At 50.1% G+C, this 16,695-nt stretch overlaps 1 protein-coding gene across 1 annotated transcript; it reads right to left on the bottom strand.

Annotated features, from left to right (window-relative positions):
* Positions 1-1,050: 1,050 nt before the first annotated feature.
* On the bottom strand, positions 1,051-5,678 carry DMRTA2 (DMRT like family A2). The gene is made up of 2 exons (XM_088154110.1): positions 4,939-5,678; positions 1,051-3,299 (listed from the first exon to the last, which is right to left on the bottom strand). Exons 1-2 carry the CDS (start codon positions 5,420-5,422, stop codon positions 2,215-2,217), a joined length of 1,569 nt encoding a protein of 522 aa, XP_088010236.1. The 5' UTR covers positions 5,423-5,678; the 3' UTR covers positions 1,051-2,214.
* Between the last annotated feature and the right edge of the window lie 11,017 nt (positions 5,679-16,695).

Raw genomic sequence — 16,695 nt, 5'->3', positions numbered from 1 at the left:
AGAAAAATCCATCCTACAGAAGTATTATCATTAGAGACGTACAGTATGAGATTCCTACCAGCTTTTTTACTCCACAGCCTTATCTATCAACATAGAAAAAAAGGAAGTCCTGAGTTGTTTTTTTCCTCCAAGTCCTAAATGAATTTTTAGACCACTGATCTTCCCTCCCATGAAGAGCAACTAAGACTGATTGATATACATTATAGTACCAAGGACTTCCAAAAGTAATGATCAGTTGGCACTCAGAATTAAGAATATCTCATCAGATTGCTGTAAATTAGCTTTCAGTCAAAAAAAGTGTCCAGGCAGCTGGCTTGAATCAAATTTCCAGCGTCCTTTGTTGGTCAGTTTCTCTCGAAGAATTGACAATCTATTGACCAAGAGCAAAGAAGCCTCGTGGTCCAGAAATTCAAGATATGTTCCTGTCTGATTGAAAATTAAAAGGTAGCATGTAAATTTCAAAATGTGGGTGAGGAGGAATAGATACTCTTATTGCTAAATGCAATTCAAGTAGTATTCTAAGTTTAAATTGCCCAAATGTAGTCACTATGATCACAAGCAGTAAAATAAAATTTTACAGAGTTGCATGCAAATGAAACCCTATAGTACCTGCTCAAAAATAAATCCTACTGCATATAAAGGGGCTTATTCCCAAAGAAGCCCAGGACTGACATTTCAGAAGAGCAAAGGACAGAATAATTCACACCCACTTTTGACCCGGCAGGATCTCAGTCCTTGGGTTTACGACTGGAAAGACCACCCTTTAGGGGAAAAAATGGTCCTGTCTTTGAAAGAAGTTTCCAATACCCTTGCAATAAGAACGTTGCAACTATAACATAATGTGTATTTGAACTGCAGATTTGGTTACTGTATTAGTGACAGAATCGCCTATTTTAGACATAACCGGTTTAATTGACCCTGCCAGGATTCCTGAAAATCGTCTGAAATCACTCCTTCATTTGCTGTAAGTTGGCATTGCCTTACATTCACGAGGTAAGGCTAAAATACTGTCAAATAAACGAAACAGCAGAAGTTATTGCTACGGCAGGTTTTAATACAAAATAACATTTATTTCTAGGTTTTCTATGAAATGAAAACAGAAGGGAGAAACAAACCAAAAAAGCCCTGTTTGAAACGGCAAGAAGTTTGTTGCTGAAACCAGACAGCATTTTTCATTATATCCAGGTCAACCACAGCCTTTGGATCGAGCCCAAAGGACAGTTACAAATAATATTTACTTTTTAACCTTATTTACACATTATAATTCCCCTGGGAACAGACAGAACGAAGCATTAATTTTTTTACAATATGTTTAATCTCTATGATGATGTGTTTCGAAAATGAAAACTGATTAACCGTTTCGTTTGCCGTTAATAATAACTTCGCCTACAAATTACATTAATAATTTAAATTTCCATTTTTAACATTATGCTATAGACTTGCTGGTATACAGATACAGATAGAAGTATGGATGCGTCCCGAGGAGAATATCCATGTTTACAGCTATATGCAAAATATAATAATGAGGGACAACTTTAACAATAAAAATGCATTTACTCATTTTTGTTTAATCAACACACCTAGAGGTTTGCCAAGTTTCACACATTTGACCACTTGTGGTTGCAACAAATAGAGTGAAATGAAATCCAGATCACCTAAAAATCAGGCGAAAACATGGTTGGGGAAGTGACTTTCCATTGTTACTCACAGAAACCGACAGAAGAATTCGGCATCACTGGTGTCCATAGACACGTTACACATTTTGGGCTATAACATTTTGCAAAATTCTGCCCTGCCCTAAATCAGTGGCAATATGGCTCGTTCGCTCGGCTGCCGACGAGACTGCGCCTTCTTCTCCTTGGCTGCTCCGCGAAAAGGTGCTGTCAGAAGTCCGCCCACAGCTCCAACTTGGAAGAAATCACTCCGCTGCTTTACTTTCCGGGGAACTTACTTCTAACTGACGCGTTTCGTATCTGAGGGTAAACGAAGTTTAAGACCCGCTGCGATGCCCGCGGGGAATAAAACTCTCGGTTAGACCAGGTCACTCTCCCGTTGCCTTCCGAGGATTCGCTGTCCCAGCGTCTCTTGCGCACTTCTCAGATGTATGCACACGCACAAACATATATAATATATATCTCTATCTCTCTATGCATATATGTACACCCAGAAACATCTAGCGGTCGAGATCCGGTCATCGGCTTTGCGGTCATCGGCCTACTGCTTGTCTGGGGCGCTGTTCACCAATGGCCCGTAGAGCCCGTTTGGGTACGCCTGCTCCTTGTGCACGCTGGCGGCGGCGGCGGCAGCGGCGGCCGCCGCCGCTGCAGCTGATCTGTCCCGCATGAGGTCGCTGAAGGCGTACTCCATAGGCGGCCGGAAGCCCAGCGTGGGCATTAGCCCCGCCGTGGAGTAAGGGGTCATGAAGGCCAGGCCGCGACTGTGCGCCGCTGCCGCCGAGTAGGCCAGGCGCAGCGGGCTCAAGCCCAAGTGGGTGCCTAGAGGATAGGCACCGGCCTCAGCCGCCGCCGCGCCGAAGTGGGTAGCGTTGGGCTGCAGAGGCGAAAAGGCGGAGCGGCTGCCCAGCGCGCCGATGGCGGGGGTCATGGCGCCGGCCAAAAGAGGGCGGTGATGCGAGGTACCGCCAGCCGACGAAGGTTGCAGGCCACCCAAGGTCCCCGGCGCGTCTCCAGCAGCCCGTGCCCAGGTCTCGTCGCTCGCCTTGTCCGGCCCTGCCGTGCTGAGTCCAGAGGCAGAGGAAAGTCCTTGGCCTGGGCTGCCGCCTGCTCCCCGGTGGTGATGGTGGTTGTTAAGGATCTGCTCGATGGCCTGCACCACATCCCCGCCGCAGCCGGCCAGAACGAGCTCCAGCACGCTGCGTTTGTGCGCGGGAAACACGCGCGTCAGGATGTCCAACGGTGTCCGCTGCTGCCGGCTGCTCCCCGCCACAGCGGCCGCGGCAGCAGCGGCCAAACCAGGCGAAGGAGCACCCGCTTCATCCCGTTCTGCTTCAGAGCAACCCGAGTCGGAGCCCAGTGGGCTGACGGAGCCTGGGCTCTCCTCCTCGGCTCCGCCGCCCCCGCTGCCATCTTTGGCGCCTTTTGAGACTGGCGAGCTGAGGGAGGACTCGCCGTCGCCGTTCTCCGAGCCCGAGCCACAGCCGTGACGAGTCGGCTCCGGGGATGAGGTCCCTGGCGCGCCGTCTGTCCCATCCGGCGACAACGGCTTACTCTGCTGAGGGGTCACGGAGCGGCTGGTCAGAAGCGTCTTGGGGAACAAGTCAAATTTCTGCAGCTTGACTTCTGGCAACGAGAGACAGAAAGAGCAAGCTGGGCGAGGTTCTCCGTGCCAGCGTGTCCCGCCTCCGCCACCCAAGTGTCGGATGGGGGCCCATTAAGTACTTCACCTCAACAGAAATGGGAAAGCGGATGGACATAAGCTGAGCGCTTTCGGCACTCCCTGATGGTTTGCAGCAACCAGGGAACTTAGTTCAGTGACTACTCGTCTTTCAGTACCACAGCAAACCCATCTAGTGAAACTTGCACACGTCTAGTGGTAGGTCCACCCCAGCCTGATTTCACCCACTATTCTGTCCATCCCTACCTTACGCTGTCTCTTTTGGCTTCAGGCCTGCCCTCCCAACCTGCCGCCCCCACCCCGCCGTATCTTGCCGTCTTGTCTTTCTTCCCCTCCCCAGATGGCACCTGCCGGGAGACCGTCGCCTCACCTTGGTGACCTTCCTAAGGAGCCACTTTAGGATACGAAATCAAATCTCGTCACTGGAGCTGGGGCGCCTCCTGGCAGAACTGTATCGTTGGGATCGCTAGAGGGCGCTATCTTCTCTTTCGTCTCCCGCGTCTTTGGCTGGGACGGCCGAGGAGGGCGCCCCCAAAACATCCAAGGAAGACGTTCCCCGACCTGGTCCTCTTAGATGCATCGGAACACAGCTCCTGTCATAACTTCCAGTCGGGCCGCTGAAGAAAGTTCTTGGAGGTCTAGAAGGCAGCCAGGTTGGGGAAGGCTCAATTCGAGGCTGATGCCAGCTGCGCCAGGCCTCTGTATTTTTGAGCGGTCGTTTACTTTGTGGCAATGCTAAGGTACTTACCTGGAAGTAAATTCAGTGACGTCAAACAATTACAAGGACAGTAAGTGCAACCCAAACGGGTGTGAAAGAAATTGTGGATGCGGGGGAGGGGGGAAGGGAGCGATAAAGAGAAGGAATTGCTAGGAAAAAGCAACAGTGTGAGCCCTTGCTGCATTTGACAGGGCAAACACAAGCGGGACTATAAACTATAAATGCCTGGCTAATATCTCATTGTTAAACGCAATGGCTATTTTTTTAAAAACTCCGTCAGGGACTTGGGAACTCCTCATCTTATAGATCGGTGATGAAATCCTGATCGGCTGCAAATGCTGAGATCTGCCGTCTGCAAATTGTGTTAAAGGGCGAACTATTGATGGCTGCGTGGAACGGAAGCGCATTGAGCGTGGGACGGAGAGCGCGGGGAAGAGAGTCCAGACGGACTGAGAAGGAGCAAGAGGTGGAACATGGGAAGATGGACAGAAGCATCAAGGGAGAAGGGGCTCGTTTTTAAGCGCGCGCAAGGCTGCCTAGGTAAAGATTAGGAAGGGTGGTTTTAAAATGAATACAATGAGCAAGATTAACCCCGCTTTCCTCCTTTGCGCTCAGCTGGAAATGAGTCCCATTCTAAAGTCCGTGCAGACCTCCTGAAGCCGAGGGGTTTTAAACAAGGCCCAGGAACCCAGGTTGGCTTCAGGAGGTCTGTACGACCTGAAACATCAGGAGAACGTTTCAACAGGATTTCCTCCCGTCTGTCACGTTTGCTTAGGGGGACAGCCTAAGTCCCACGGCGATGGGGAGACGAGCGCCTTTTAGCTCGTCGCCAACGGGTCAAGGTTGGGTGCGCGCTAGCTCCTCACCTGAACCCCCCGAGCTTCCATCCGCGCTGCACACCGAGCCGAAGACTTCATAAGCGGGCCGCGGTGGGATGATGCCGTTGGCCGCGGCCAGGGCCAGCCCCTCGGCCGTGCCATAGAGCAGCTGCAGCTCGCGGGCCTCGTTCTCCTCCTGCGCCTGCTGCCGCCGCAGCGCCACCTGGGCGGCCATGACGCGTTGCCGCTCGGCGATCAGCGTGCACTTGGCGCACAGGCAGTCCTTCCAGCGGCAGTAGCGCTTGTGGCCCTTGAGCGCCGACACTACGCCGTGGTTGCGGCAGCGAGCGCACTTGGGGGTGCGCGGATACTTCTCGGCAGCTCGCAGGAGCAACGGCGGGGCTCGCAGAAGGCTCCCGGCTACGCTCACCGGCAGGCTGGCCGCCGCTGCCGCCGCCGCCGCCGCCACCGAACTGGGGGGCACCGAAGAGGGCGCCGGGGGTACATTGGGCATCTCAGACCTCAGTTCCATCTTGACCGACAAGGGATGCCGTGGCTTCCAGGGAAGACACAGAGGTGCAGGGCCCTCTCCCCACCAATGCTCCTTTTAGTCAAGCTCAATAAGACTTCCGCGGGTTAAACAGGGCCGGGCAAACAGCAGGGCCTTCCTGGAACGACCCACCGTCCCTGCGAAACTTTAGCGGGTTGCTCAGCTCGTCTAATAGCCTGGGTCCCTCCAGCCACTCTGAAGCCGGCAAAATTACAAAAATTAAGATTTTTCTCTGAAAAGTCTGAAACGTCTCAGTCCTTCCCCCGCAATCTCCCCCCTACCCTAGAGCGCATCTGCGTTACCTAACTTCGGCGAAGTAAACCAGGTTTACTCTTCGAAGAAGTAAACAAACAACGCCCCCCGACCTTTTTTGTTGCTCCGACGCAATCCCCCACAGAATGAACGTGGATCCTTGGGTAGCGGAAGTCTGGGCTTCCGTGCTGCCCCCTAATCAAAACCCCAGAGCTCCGAAACCATCGAAATGGCTCCTCAGCCATTCCATCTCTTCTCAGCAGCCCGGCAAAGCAGAACTCGCCCCTGCTCGCTCTCGCTGACTTCTTCTCTAGCAAGAAGTTACGGTGCAACCCGACAGTAGCCGCTCCCTGCCACGATCGGAGCAAAGGAGAACAGCTGCGCTCCCTCGCTTGCCAATGTTACAAAACACTGTCCTGACAGAAGCGCGCACAAGCCTCTGGAGACGTAACAGCCCCAATGCCTGTCCAAGATTTCAGCTCGTCACAATCGCACGCAAGCCAAACCAGCCGTGTCAGAAGACAGAATACTCCTCTGACCCCCGCCAGGTTTCAGACTTCACAGTGCAACAATTTCCAACTTCCTGATTCGCGCCCACAACCCTTTCTCAGCCGCCCTCTAATTTTACTCACTCTACTCTATCCCTTCCTCCAGCTTTGGCCCCACCAGCCAAACTGCCTTCTACAGGCAGCCGAATCCAGGCTGGACCCCCCTTTCCTCAGCCCCAACTTTGCATGTGCGACACTAAAGAGGGCGAGAGTTGCCAAGAGATAGAAATCTTCGCCGAACCGCCCGCGAGCGCTTGCTCTATTGTTGCGCCTTACGTATCCATTAGACAACATTTGACAACAATGTGGCGCCTGCCATTGGCCGAGAGAGGAAAGAGCTTTTCTGATTGGCCACTCGGATGTCTACAGTGTCCACCCGAAGCTTCTTTCAAATAAACTGTTTTGGGAAGGGGGGGGCTAAAAGGGTCCAAAGGGGGAGGGGAAGATTCATTGGGGGAAAAAAACCCACAGCAAATAGTTTCCATTTCTCTCCCCCCCCCCCTCCATTTCTCTCTCTCTCTCTGTGTAATTTCTCTGTTACCTTGTTGTCCAGGCGTTTGTTAAATCCACTGAAAACAGTAGTTGCTTTGCCAACTGATTGTGCGCTCTGCACCTCACATTTTCCTGGGGTGTCACTTGTCAAGGGTGGGGAGAAGGACGGAAGATCTGATAGAAAAGTGGCCACTAATTTGATGGCCGTCTTGATGGTTTCGTTTTAGAGCACAGATTAATTTTTGCTTTTCTCTTACGCCTCCTCCATCTGCAGGTTCAGCGGCTGCCCTGAAAGGGAATATCAGTGAGGTACAGTATTACATTTTATATTTGGGAAAGAAAAGGGGAGGCTAACCGACGACGTAGCTATTACATACTTTGGTCTCTTTCCTTCTCTCAGATTCAATTATTAATTGCTTGTTTAACTAAAAATCAATCAAGTTTATTTCGGACTTTCCAGTGGGACAATTAAAACAGGGAATCGATCCGTGAGCAATTACCCTCGCTACCACTGGATTCATTTGCTTTTTAAAGAATAGATTGTTTTTGTTGTCGACTATCATTTGCCTGACGTGCGGTGCCTGACGTCACACTCCTTGGGACTGGTTTGTTTTGAAGAAGCCACACAGGTCAGCGGCGAATCCATTTCGGGAAAGCAAGGCGTCCCGTTTCCAAGTTAATCTAGCCCGAGAAAATGGTCTGGACAACTTTGTCGGCTTCTCCCCAAGAGAAGGCAGTTTCGAAATTTTGGTAACAAGTGTATTGGTGCAGGTTCACTTTTTTCCTCTCTATGCCAGAGAATGAATGGGGTAAGAATGGTCAGCAAAACGTGTACGTGTGTCTTACATGTATCTCCAAGAAATTTGAAAGGTTGGCGAGCCAATCTCTACTTGGTATTCTTCGGAAATCTGTTGCATATTAACCATCCCCGGAGTAGCAAAACTGGAATAATCCTTTCCTTGCTAGAGGTGACAGTCTATCTTTCCAGAGAAAAGCTCCTGGCAAACTAAAGGCATAGGAAGTTTTCTTTTCTTTGCAACAGTTACGTTAGTTCTACACGTGTGTTCAAGGGAGCAAAATCTCCCTCCTCAAATTTCGCTAGAAGTCGCCGAGATTTAGTTAAATTAATGTCTTAACTCATGGTTAAAAGCCCCTTCCCCCTTCCCAGAAAGGTGGAAGCGTCAGATCTAGACTGAACACCCCTTTCCGCGGCCCGAGGGAAGCCAACCAACGTGGGTATGGCCAAGAACTTGCTCGGCGCCCTGGGGCAAGGGAGGGAAGCCTTTGGTTCCCAAGATAGGTTTCTCCTTGACCGAGTGAGAAGGCAAGTCCCCTTTTTTGCCTGCTCTGGCGGAATCTACTTGCCCGGAATAATGCACGTCCCCCTCCCGCTTGGCTTCCCTTCCCAAGTGGGGGGTTTGCATTATTCCGGAGTCCCCCTCCCTTATTTTTTAATTGTCACCGAGGAGCCTGAATGAAGCTGGCCAACACAGGAGTCCCGCTTTTTGCAGACGAGGCTGTTAGTCAGGAAAACTATATTCTGGCCATTGGAGAGAGAGAAATTTTAAAAACAGAAGCAGCAGCCTGGGGACCAACAGACCAATATCTCAGTAGGTCTAGTGATCAGTTGGTTTCCTTCTCCCCCTAAAACAATTGGAAGAGTTTTAGAGGGAAGGATCTCTTATAAAGACAGACCAGCGAATCTCTGAAACTAGCTGTGCATCTTGCTCACATCCTAGTTTCCAGGTGATTCGTTGTTCTGGTTTCTGCTGGTGTTTTAAGACAGGAAATGTGATTTGTTTTTGTTTTAAACGCGGAGGACTTTTGAGAACTCTTTGACTGAAGAACTCGGATATGACTTTTCTCTACCAGTCATACATAAGACAAAAACAAAATCCAAAAACCTGAAATCTAAACTGCATGGAATAAAAATCCTGACTGTCTCTGATCTTACAAGAAAAATTCACAGTGAACAATGTCATTTTACAATGACATTGAATATGATATGATACAATTAAGTACAGTTCTGTGATTAAAAAAAAAACAGGGATATCCAAGACTGAGGCTGTGCTTATCTCCACCTGATCAGCAGCAAAGCTTCCACCAATAGGAAGAATTGTGCCAGTGACCAGGCCCTTTGCAGAAATAACTGGGCCTAATCTTGCTTGGTTCCAAGAGACTTCCTGATTTAACTCTACATTGTTTCACAAAGGGGTGTGAAACTACAGTATAGATCAACATCTATTTGAGCATCTGCTTTCACACCTTTCCCCATTTTAAAAAAAAAATGAAACCATCATGAATTTCAGTCTTTTAAATCCCAAATGCTATAATTATCTAGTTGGCTGACCAGATAAATCTCTGCTACGATAATTAACTTTTGCATGTCATATATAAACAGCATGAAATTTGTTTATCTGTATAGACATCTCATGTTAAGAATTAATTGGTTGTTTAAGGCTTATATTTGTTTTAAATTAATAAAAAGGTAAGGGATATTATGTCTTTCTAATCAGTGTCCAGATACTGAATAATCCGGTAAGCATATTTTTCCACTTCCCATGTAGCTTTGCTTTGTGATGAAGGAAGGAAGGAAGGAAGGAAGGAAGGAAGGAAGGAAGGAAGGAAGGAAGGAAGGGAGGAAGGAAGGAAGGAAGGGAGGGAGGGAGAAAGGGAGAAAGGGAGAAAGGGAGAAAGGGAGAAAGGGAGAAAGGGAGAAAGGGAGGGAAAGGAAAGTTCCCTACACCAAAGTGTGAGTAATTTAAAATCAGGACCGAATTTTAGTAAGTTTAAAATATGTGCTATTTGGGGCAAATTAAGTCAGGCTTTATAGCACCACAACAACATGCTAGACATCTCTTGTGTGGAATTAACTAAGAAAAGAGTCCGCCCCATTCATTAGGGCAACACACTAAAATCAAGATTCGCTTCTTAACAAACATATTTTGGAACTGGGGCAGAACGTGGGGGAGACGTATTTCCCCCAAGATATAGGAAGAGCTCCCGAACTGCTTGCCCCCGCATCTCGGCTCGCGTGCCACTTTCATGCGTGAGAGGAGAGCGGCCCGACTCTGCTGGACCTACTTTTTCATTTCTCCAAAAAAATCGATGAACATCAAGGAGGGAACCTCCTTCTACACTCCTCCCCCCCCCCCCCGCACCATTCCCATTCAGTTTCTCGGGCTGAGTCCTTTCCCGCGGCGGTGGCAGCGCCGCTGAGAGAAGAGCTAACTTGGCGTTTGCTTCTCTTTTTATGGGCTTTAAGGGAGCCTCAAAGGTCGCCGCTTCGCTTCTTAGCTGGAACCTTCGCCAGGAAAGCGCCGGCAGCTCCGCCTCCGGTCCCCTCGAGGCAACAGGCTCGTGGAGAGACCCGCCAAGGTTCCCAAACGAGCCAGCGATTCCCGCCCCCGCAAGAGGCTTTCTGGGAGGCTTCGCATTCGCTGCTTTTCCCGTGCTGTTTCTGCAGCGAAAAGACCCCCTGCGGCCGCCCTCGATCCCCAGAAGGGGAATTACCTCCCTGGGTATTAAAGGCAGGGCCTTCGGGAGACTCGGGGAGGGGACCAGGGTCCCTTTGAGGCTCCACTTTCTTTCTTGACACGTATATCCCCCCCCCCGTTGTTTTTCGTTTATTCGTTTTATTTCTCCAGTGAAACACACGCCTCCCTCTGCTCTTGTAAATGCTTCAAGTACTCGGGCCCTTCCCTAAGTGGGGCTCCTGGGAACCTGGTCCCCCAAAGGAGCCTTAAACAGCTAACGGTCTCCTTGCAGGCTGGAATCCAGACCCCCTGCCCGCAGACTCCTTGTGGCTGGCACTTTGTGACGCCGCATGCTTTTACACCAGTCCGCAAATGGTGGGGTTTATTGGGCGCATGGTTTCTCCCCAGGAAAAGCCATCTCTCGGCCATCTCCCTCGGGCTGAAGCCCCGCTGGGTTCAGCGCGGGGTCCTGCATCGAAAGGCTGCATCCTTTTCAGGATTTTCTCCGCAAAGCAGCTTCAGGCTACATTCCAGATTCGGCTGCAATGCTCTTCAGAATCCATCCAGGCTGGCTTAAACAGTCGGGGATTCGCGACTGTTAGAAAAATGGGGCAGGAAATCATGAATCCTAGAAAAAACAGACAATAGGTGTGTTCACACAACACGTTGGACCAGGCCCCTTAGCGGCTGCATTTGCCAGAAACGCGAACTTCGCCAGGTCTCAGACTAGGCTAGTTGCTTCCCCCTTCCCTTTTTGTTCAAGGGACTTAGAAGGTTGTAGGAGCGCAAGCCATTTGGTTAATGTACAGTTCAATGTGTTGTGCGAAGCCGTCAAATAGGATTCTAATTCAGTAACGGAGTTAAACATGTGGGGATCTAGCCTTTATTTGGGGCTGGACTTCCCCCTACTGAGTACCTTAAGAATTACAGAGCGAGGCCAAATATCATCTAGAGCGCTCCGAGACAGCTTTAGGGCACAGGTTATCGGACGAATGTCAGGAGGCGACTCCGTCGAGGCTTCCCAACCTCGAAGCTCCGAGAGATCGCCTTCAGGCTGAGCTCGTTCGCTGGCTCCTTGCGGTCCTGCAGCAGGGAGCCCCGACAGAGAGCAACAGTAGCTGCGCTGGGCCTGCGGGGTGGGGGAGCAGGGGAGAGGCGACATCTTCGCCCTTTCGTCCTCCCCCCCCCCCCCGCCCCGATGCTCCGCGCTGGGTTGCCCGCGGCCTCTGAGCAGAAAGGATGGGGAGCTAATTCAACCTGAGTGCCAAGGGAGGACATGTGGACAGCTGGCGGAAGTTGGGCACCTTTTTCTCAAATGAAGGGAGCCAAGTCCAGCGGGGAGGGGCGCGAGGACGAAAACAAAACCAGCCAATAAAACCAAAACCAACCCCAACCCCAACCCCAACCCCAACCCTTCTCTCTGCAGCATCCCAGAATTAGAAGAAATCCTGCAGCGGACAGGTTGAACGGATCGGGAAAGTTAACCCAGAAAAAGGGGAAGGAAGCCTCAATCATACACCCACCCACCCTGCCCCATGGGTCTTAAAACGATTTTTCTCTCTTCCAAACAGCAGAACATGAGTCGAATCCATACTATTAATTATAATTCCTATTAATAATCAGCACAACCATTATTGGCATTATTTCTATTACTAGTATTATATTTTCTACAGTGCCCCGAAGCCTTCCAGATGTTGCCGTAATCATCAAGCATTCAAGAGCTTTATGAATGTGTGGTTTGTTTCTTTAAACAGTACAGGTAATTAATTATGACCCTTAAGCAGATATATTTGTACATCTGCTTCTTCTTTTTTTTCATACTCTCGGATATCACATGCACTTGGAAACAATTTTACTTTGAAGAAAGTCTCGTCCACTGGACTTTAAGCACAAGTGACGGGACTAAGACATTCATTACCGGAATATAGCTGCTGCTGCTGCTGCTGCTGCTGTTGTTGTTGTTGTTGTTGTTGTTATTAATATTATTATTAATATTATTATTAATATTATTATTATTTGCCACAAACATCAGGCAACGATTTCTCTCCGTTAAAGGTACACCTGATTAGGATTTATCGGAACACATTTTTAAAAGCATCCTCTCTCCCCTCTCCAATACATAGGTATTGCTTTAGATGATTCCAAAGGTGCCCCTTCTTATTTTTGCCAAAAGTTTCCAAGGGTGGAATCAAACTCCTATTTGCACGGACAAAAGCTTAATTAAAAGATTATTCCTACTGTCTAAAAGCGAGGGTAGTTCTTCCCCAAGGCAGGAGGCAGGGGAGGAGAAAGAGAAGACGCTGAAGAAATATAGTTCTCGCTTGGCATATATTCATCCAGCTTCCCTTCAAGGAGCCACTTTGCCAGTGCTTCCAATAATGTTAGCGATCTTTAAGGTTTCAATTGTTCGTGGGGGTTTTGCCACTGACTTTTTCATTATTTACCTACTGAATCAAAGTAAGCAAATCCCATCTGTTTTCCCTCCTGCTATCAGCTTCACTTTTAATTATCCGCCCAGCAGCCTAATAGAGATGATATTAAACTAAATCTTTTTGACATTAAAAGTAATTATCCCCAAACCAATATTACAAGAATGAAAATTACCCAACCCGCCCGCCCTCCTCCCTAGCGTGCTTTCTCCGCCTAAATAAAATAAAATAGACGCTCCTTCCCGTCTCCATTCAAGCTTGGTACTTAAAAGTTAAGTTGATTTGACATGCAGGCGAGATTGGAAACATTTAAAATATGATTGAGAATGGCCCTTTTTAAAAAGAGAGAAAAAGTCCCGTTCTAACTTTGGGAAAACTCTTCTTGTTCCTTCCTAAACCGGAGAGTGGTTGCAAGCTAGGACGATTTGGAAAGGGAACGACATATGCAGGTGGGGTGGAGAGTCCATGCAAGGTGGAGGCTGAAGAATTTTCTGCTTTCCTCTATATTAGAAAAATCTCCAATCAACACAGCCTCCTTAAACTTAAATTATTATCATTATCCTCATTCTTATCATCTGAACATTATATTGGCTTTGTGCAAATGCCATAGATGCGATGTAGACTAATCTTAATGAGGACTAGAAACTGGTTCGCCTACAATTTGCCTCCAAATTAGCGGCTTCAGAGCCCTGCGGAGCCGGGAGCTCTCCATCGGGCGCTTCAGACCAGCCTTCGGTCTTTTTTCCAGCATATATTGGGCCAAACATGGTAGCTCCTCCTCGCCCACAAAAAGGATCCCTTGATACCCGCGGCTCACGTGCCTTTGGAATCGAACCAGCGGAACCTCCTTCTGTATATCATTTATGACGGGGGGGGGGGGACTGGGGGAACAAGGGAGGGTTGAGACCCACAGGTGGTTCCTGTCAGGGCTCACTTGGAGGCCGCGGGAGGGAGGGAGAGGCTGAATCCTCCGATCGAGAAGACCGGATTCACGACTGGAGGACTCTCCGCCTACTTTTCTCCCGAGCCACCAGATTTGCTCAGATGTATCCTCCTGGGTGGGTGTTCAGTTAAAATCCAGCAAATCGGTAAAGGGACTGGTCTGCTGCTCTGCCCAGAGCTTCACCTGCCGGCCTTCCCTAAGCTGTTGACCTCCAGCGGACTTGACCTTCAAGTCTCAGGATTTCCCAATCCCCACCAGCAGCTGGGCGTCCGGCCGCTTCGGGCTGAGGAAGAGCGATCCCAGCCCAACCCCCTGCTCCCAGCCAGGGACGGCTAAAGGCTTCTCGGAAGACGCTTCCGCGTCTTTTCTCCCGGAACTGGTCTTCTGAACCGGGGCTCACCGTCTGCCTAAGAGACCTTCGCCCGCTGTCCGTCAGCCAGGAATCGGCATCACCCCGACTTGTACCAGCGAATTCCCCAAATTATTAATCCGCTGTGCAAAAAAAAAAAAAACTTGGGGGGCAAGGGGAAACCTTCTTGGTTTCTACCTGATCTAGGCGGTCCTCTGACTGGATGGAGCACATTGTGCTATGAGTAAATGGCCATTTCCCCCCCAAACTATTATTTTATACGAACCCGCCTCACGGTTTTCTGAATCCTTTTTTTTTTAAGAACTAAAAGTAAAATAAAACAGTCCTGGTATTTTGGGACAATATTTCGATAATTCCTGCGTTTTCACATTTCACCAGCAGCTACAAAGACCTGGGCAAAATATATTATCACATCGCACCGATTCATGAAAGAGCACTGGTAGCGTTCATCAATCTCAAAAATAAGCATTACTTTGAAAGAAAAAAAAATATCCAGTTGTTACCACAGCCTCAATATCTTTTATTTTTGTTTTTCTGGAAAGCTTTTTGGAAACTGGAATTTGTGCCTCAGCGTCTCACACAACATTTATTGGCTCTCCTGCTTTGTGGACGGGAGGGGGGGGGTTGGTAGTCAGCCCCATTTCATTGCGCAGGTATTCAGTGTTTTCCTTTCCAAACTTCTTTTGGGCGGGGGGGGGGGACCAATAGAAGAAGGGGTGAAAGTTATAAACGCGGGATGATGTTGGCTTCCACCCTTGTATAATCAATCGTTCAATGGAGCTGACTGAATCTTGACTCACCCCAATTCCGGAATAATTAATCCCTGCCCAAGAAGATGAATTCCGCTACAGAAAGCTTTCGGCGTACTTCATTTCAATGAACTCTTGCTTTGCATGTCTGTTCTTAATCAAACCTTCGCATGTACGAGGTTACAGCATTTTCTTCTGTGGCAGTTACATTTATTCAGTAGGATTTAAGGATTAAAAAAAGGGGGAGAAGCTTTATTTTGTTGTTTTGCTTTGCTTTTCGGTCACTTACGTAAATAATTTATCCTAGATCCCCAAGATCTACTGTTGGCTGACACCCGGCAAAAGAAAAGCCTTGCGGGGAGGGTGGGTTCCGTGGGCCCAAGTAGCGCGACTTCTCCCTCCTAGCAATCTTGTTCTTCTACCTCAGGTATCAGCCCTTCCATTTCCGAACAGCCACCCAGTGCAAGCCAGCCCTCCTTCCTCCTCCTCCTCCTCCTCCTCCTCCTCCTCCCACGCTTTCCGAAATTGTTGCCAGACACGTCTCCGATAAATATGCGTGTTTTCAAAATGTTGTCGTTTGTAAGAACTCAAATCTGAAAACAGAGTCCTCTTCTCAAAAAGGGATCAAGAAAGTTTGGGAGAAATGCCACCAGGACTCAGTGGGTGGCTCACGGGTAATCTATCATTATCCAAAATCTTCACTCTTACTTCCTATCACATTTCTCCAACTCCCCCCGCCCAATAAAAGAAAAAGCGAGTCTCTCCTACTTGGGAACTCCCAACAGCCAGGCTCGCAGTCCCGAGTTGGTACTGCAGCAATTCGAGGCCTCGGCGAGCGCCTGCTGCCCCCGGCTGGTCCCTGACCCTGATAGCTGGGCTATGAGCTGGGGGGCGTTGGCAACCCTCCCCAAGCAAGGGAAGTTGGGCTCATAGTGCGGCCTGTTGCCAGTCCGAGCTCGGAGCTTGAGTTCGTGTCCGTGAAGGAAAGATCAGGCAAGCTGGCCACCTCCGGAGGTGTCGGACTACAACTCCCATCACCTCCGCGGCTCCAGAGAGGCCCTAAAATGCACGATCCCAGGAGACGGTGGGAGAGAAGGGCCGAACGGCTCTCGCGGGGAATGGCTGGGCACCAGAGGGTTACTTTCCGAAGCGTCTGGAAAGCGCTCGGCTCGGCTTTCAGGCGTCCCCGTCAGAGCCGGGAAGGGTTGCCTTTTCCTCCGGCCGAGCCCAGAGCGTCCCCTGCCTCTCGAAAGGGAGCTGGAGCTGGAGCCGGTGCCGGCCGGGGCTGCCCCTCCTAGGCTCTTTGCCTCCTTCCCTTCTCCGAGCGAGTTCCCACCTTTCGCCCGCCCGCTTGACGGCCCCCGCCGCGCTTCCTCCCCCGGTTTCCCTTGAAGACCTGCTAAACTGAGCTAATTTTAATTGCATGTTTCAACTTTGCTAATTAAATCGAGGGGGCTAATTAAAAGTGACTAAGGAACAGTTTTAATGCAACCGTGTTTTTCTCTCTTTGCGGCGCTGCCTCCCCCGCCGCCCCCCGTCTCTCCGCGCAACTCCTCCAGAGCTCAGTCCGGCCAGCTGAGAAGCCCCCCCCCCGACGAAGCTCCCCAAGCGCTGGCGAGGCTGCGGGTGCGCTCCCCCCCGACACCCCCTTGCAGGCTCCGGGCCTCGGCTGGGAAGGGGCGAGGGCGTTCTTCCAGGCGCCGCTTGCCCGGAAAGGTGCAAAGCTCGGGCCTCTTTGAGCAGGAGGATGGTGGCGAGGGGGCCCTCCGCCCGCCCTCACCTGAGCTCGACAGGGCCCCGAGGGGGAAAGTCCTCCGTCGTGTGCAAAGGCGGGTCCAGGCTGGCGAAGCCAAAGTGGGGTGAGGGGCGAGATCCCTGAAAATGCACGATCGGGCTGATCGCCTCTAAAATGAACAGAACAAGGGAGGCTCTCAACCGAAGGGACAGCCGTAGGACCTCTCCCCTCCCCGAAAATCCTTTGCTAACCGTCCCATTA

The sequence above is a fragment of the Python bivittatus genome, unplaced genomic scaffold (genome assembly GCF_059951505.1).
Source record: "Python bivittatus isolate LINGU-HERP-01145 unplaced genomic scaffold, Pbiv_v1 ctg000700_np1212, whole genome shotgun sequence".
NCBI lineage: Eukaryota > Metazoa > Chordata > Lepidosauria > Squamata > Pythonidae > Python > Python bivittatus.
Note: the sequence above shows the minus strand (reverse complement) of the source record. Positions and strands in the feature narration are given on the sequence as shown.

Bases quoted from the DNA above. Each gene is read 5' to 3' on its own strand.
- DMRTA2 (XM_088154110.1), bottom strand. From the start codon at position 5,422: ATGGAACTGAGGTCTGAGATGCCCAATGTACCCCCGGCGCCCTCTTCG. The intron at 3,300-4,938 runs GTGAGGAGCTAG...TCTCGTTGCCAG, and splicing joins TGGAAGCTCGGGGGGTTCAG to AAGTCAAGCTGCAGAAATTT.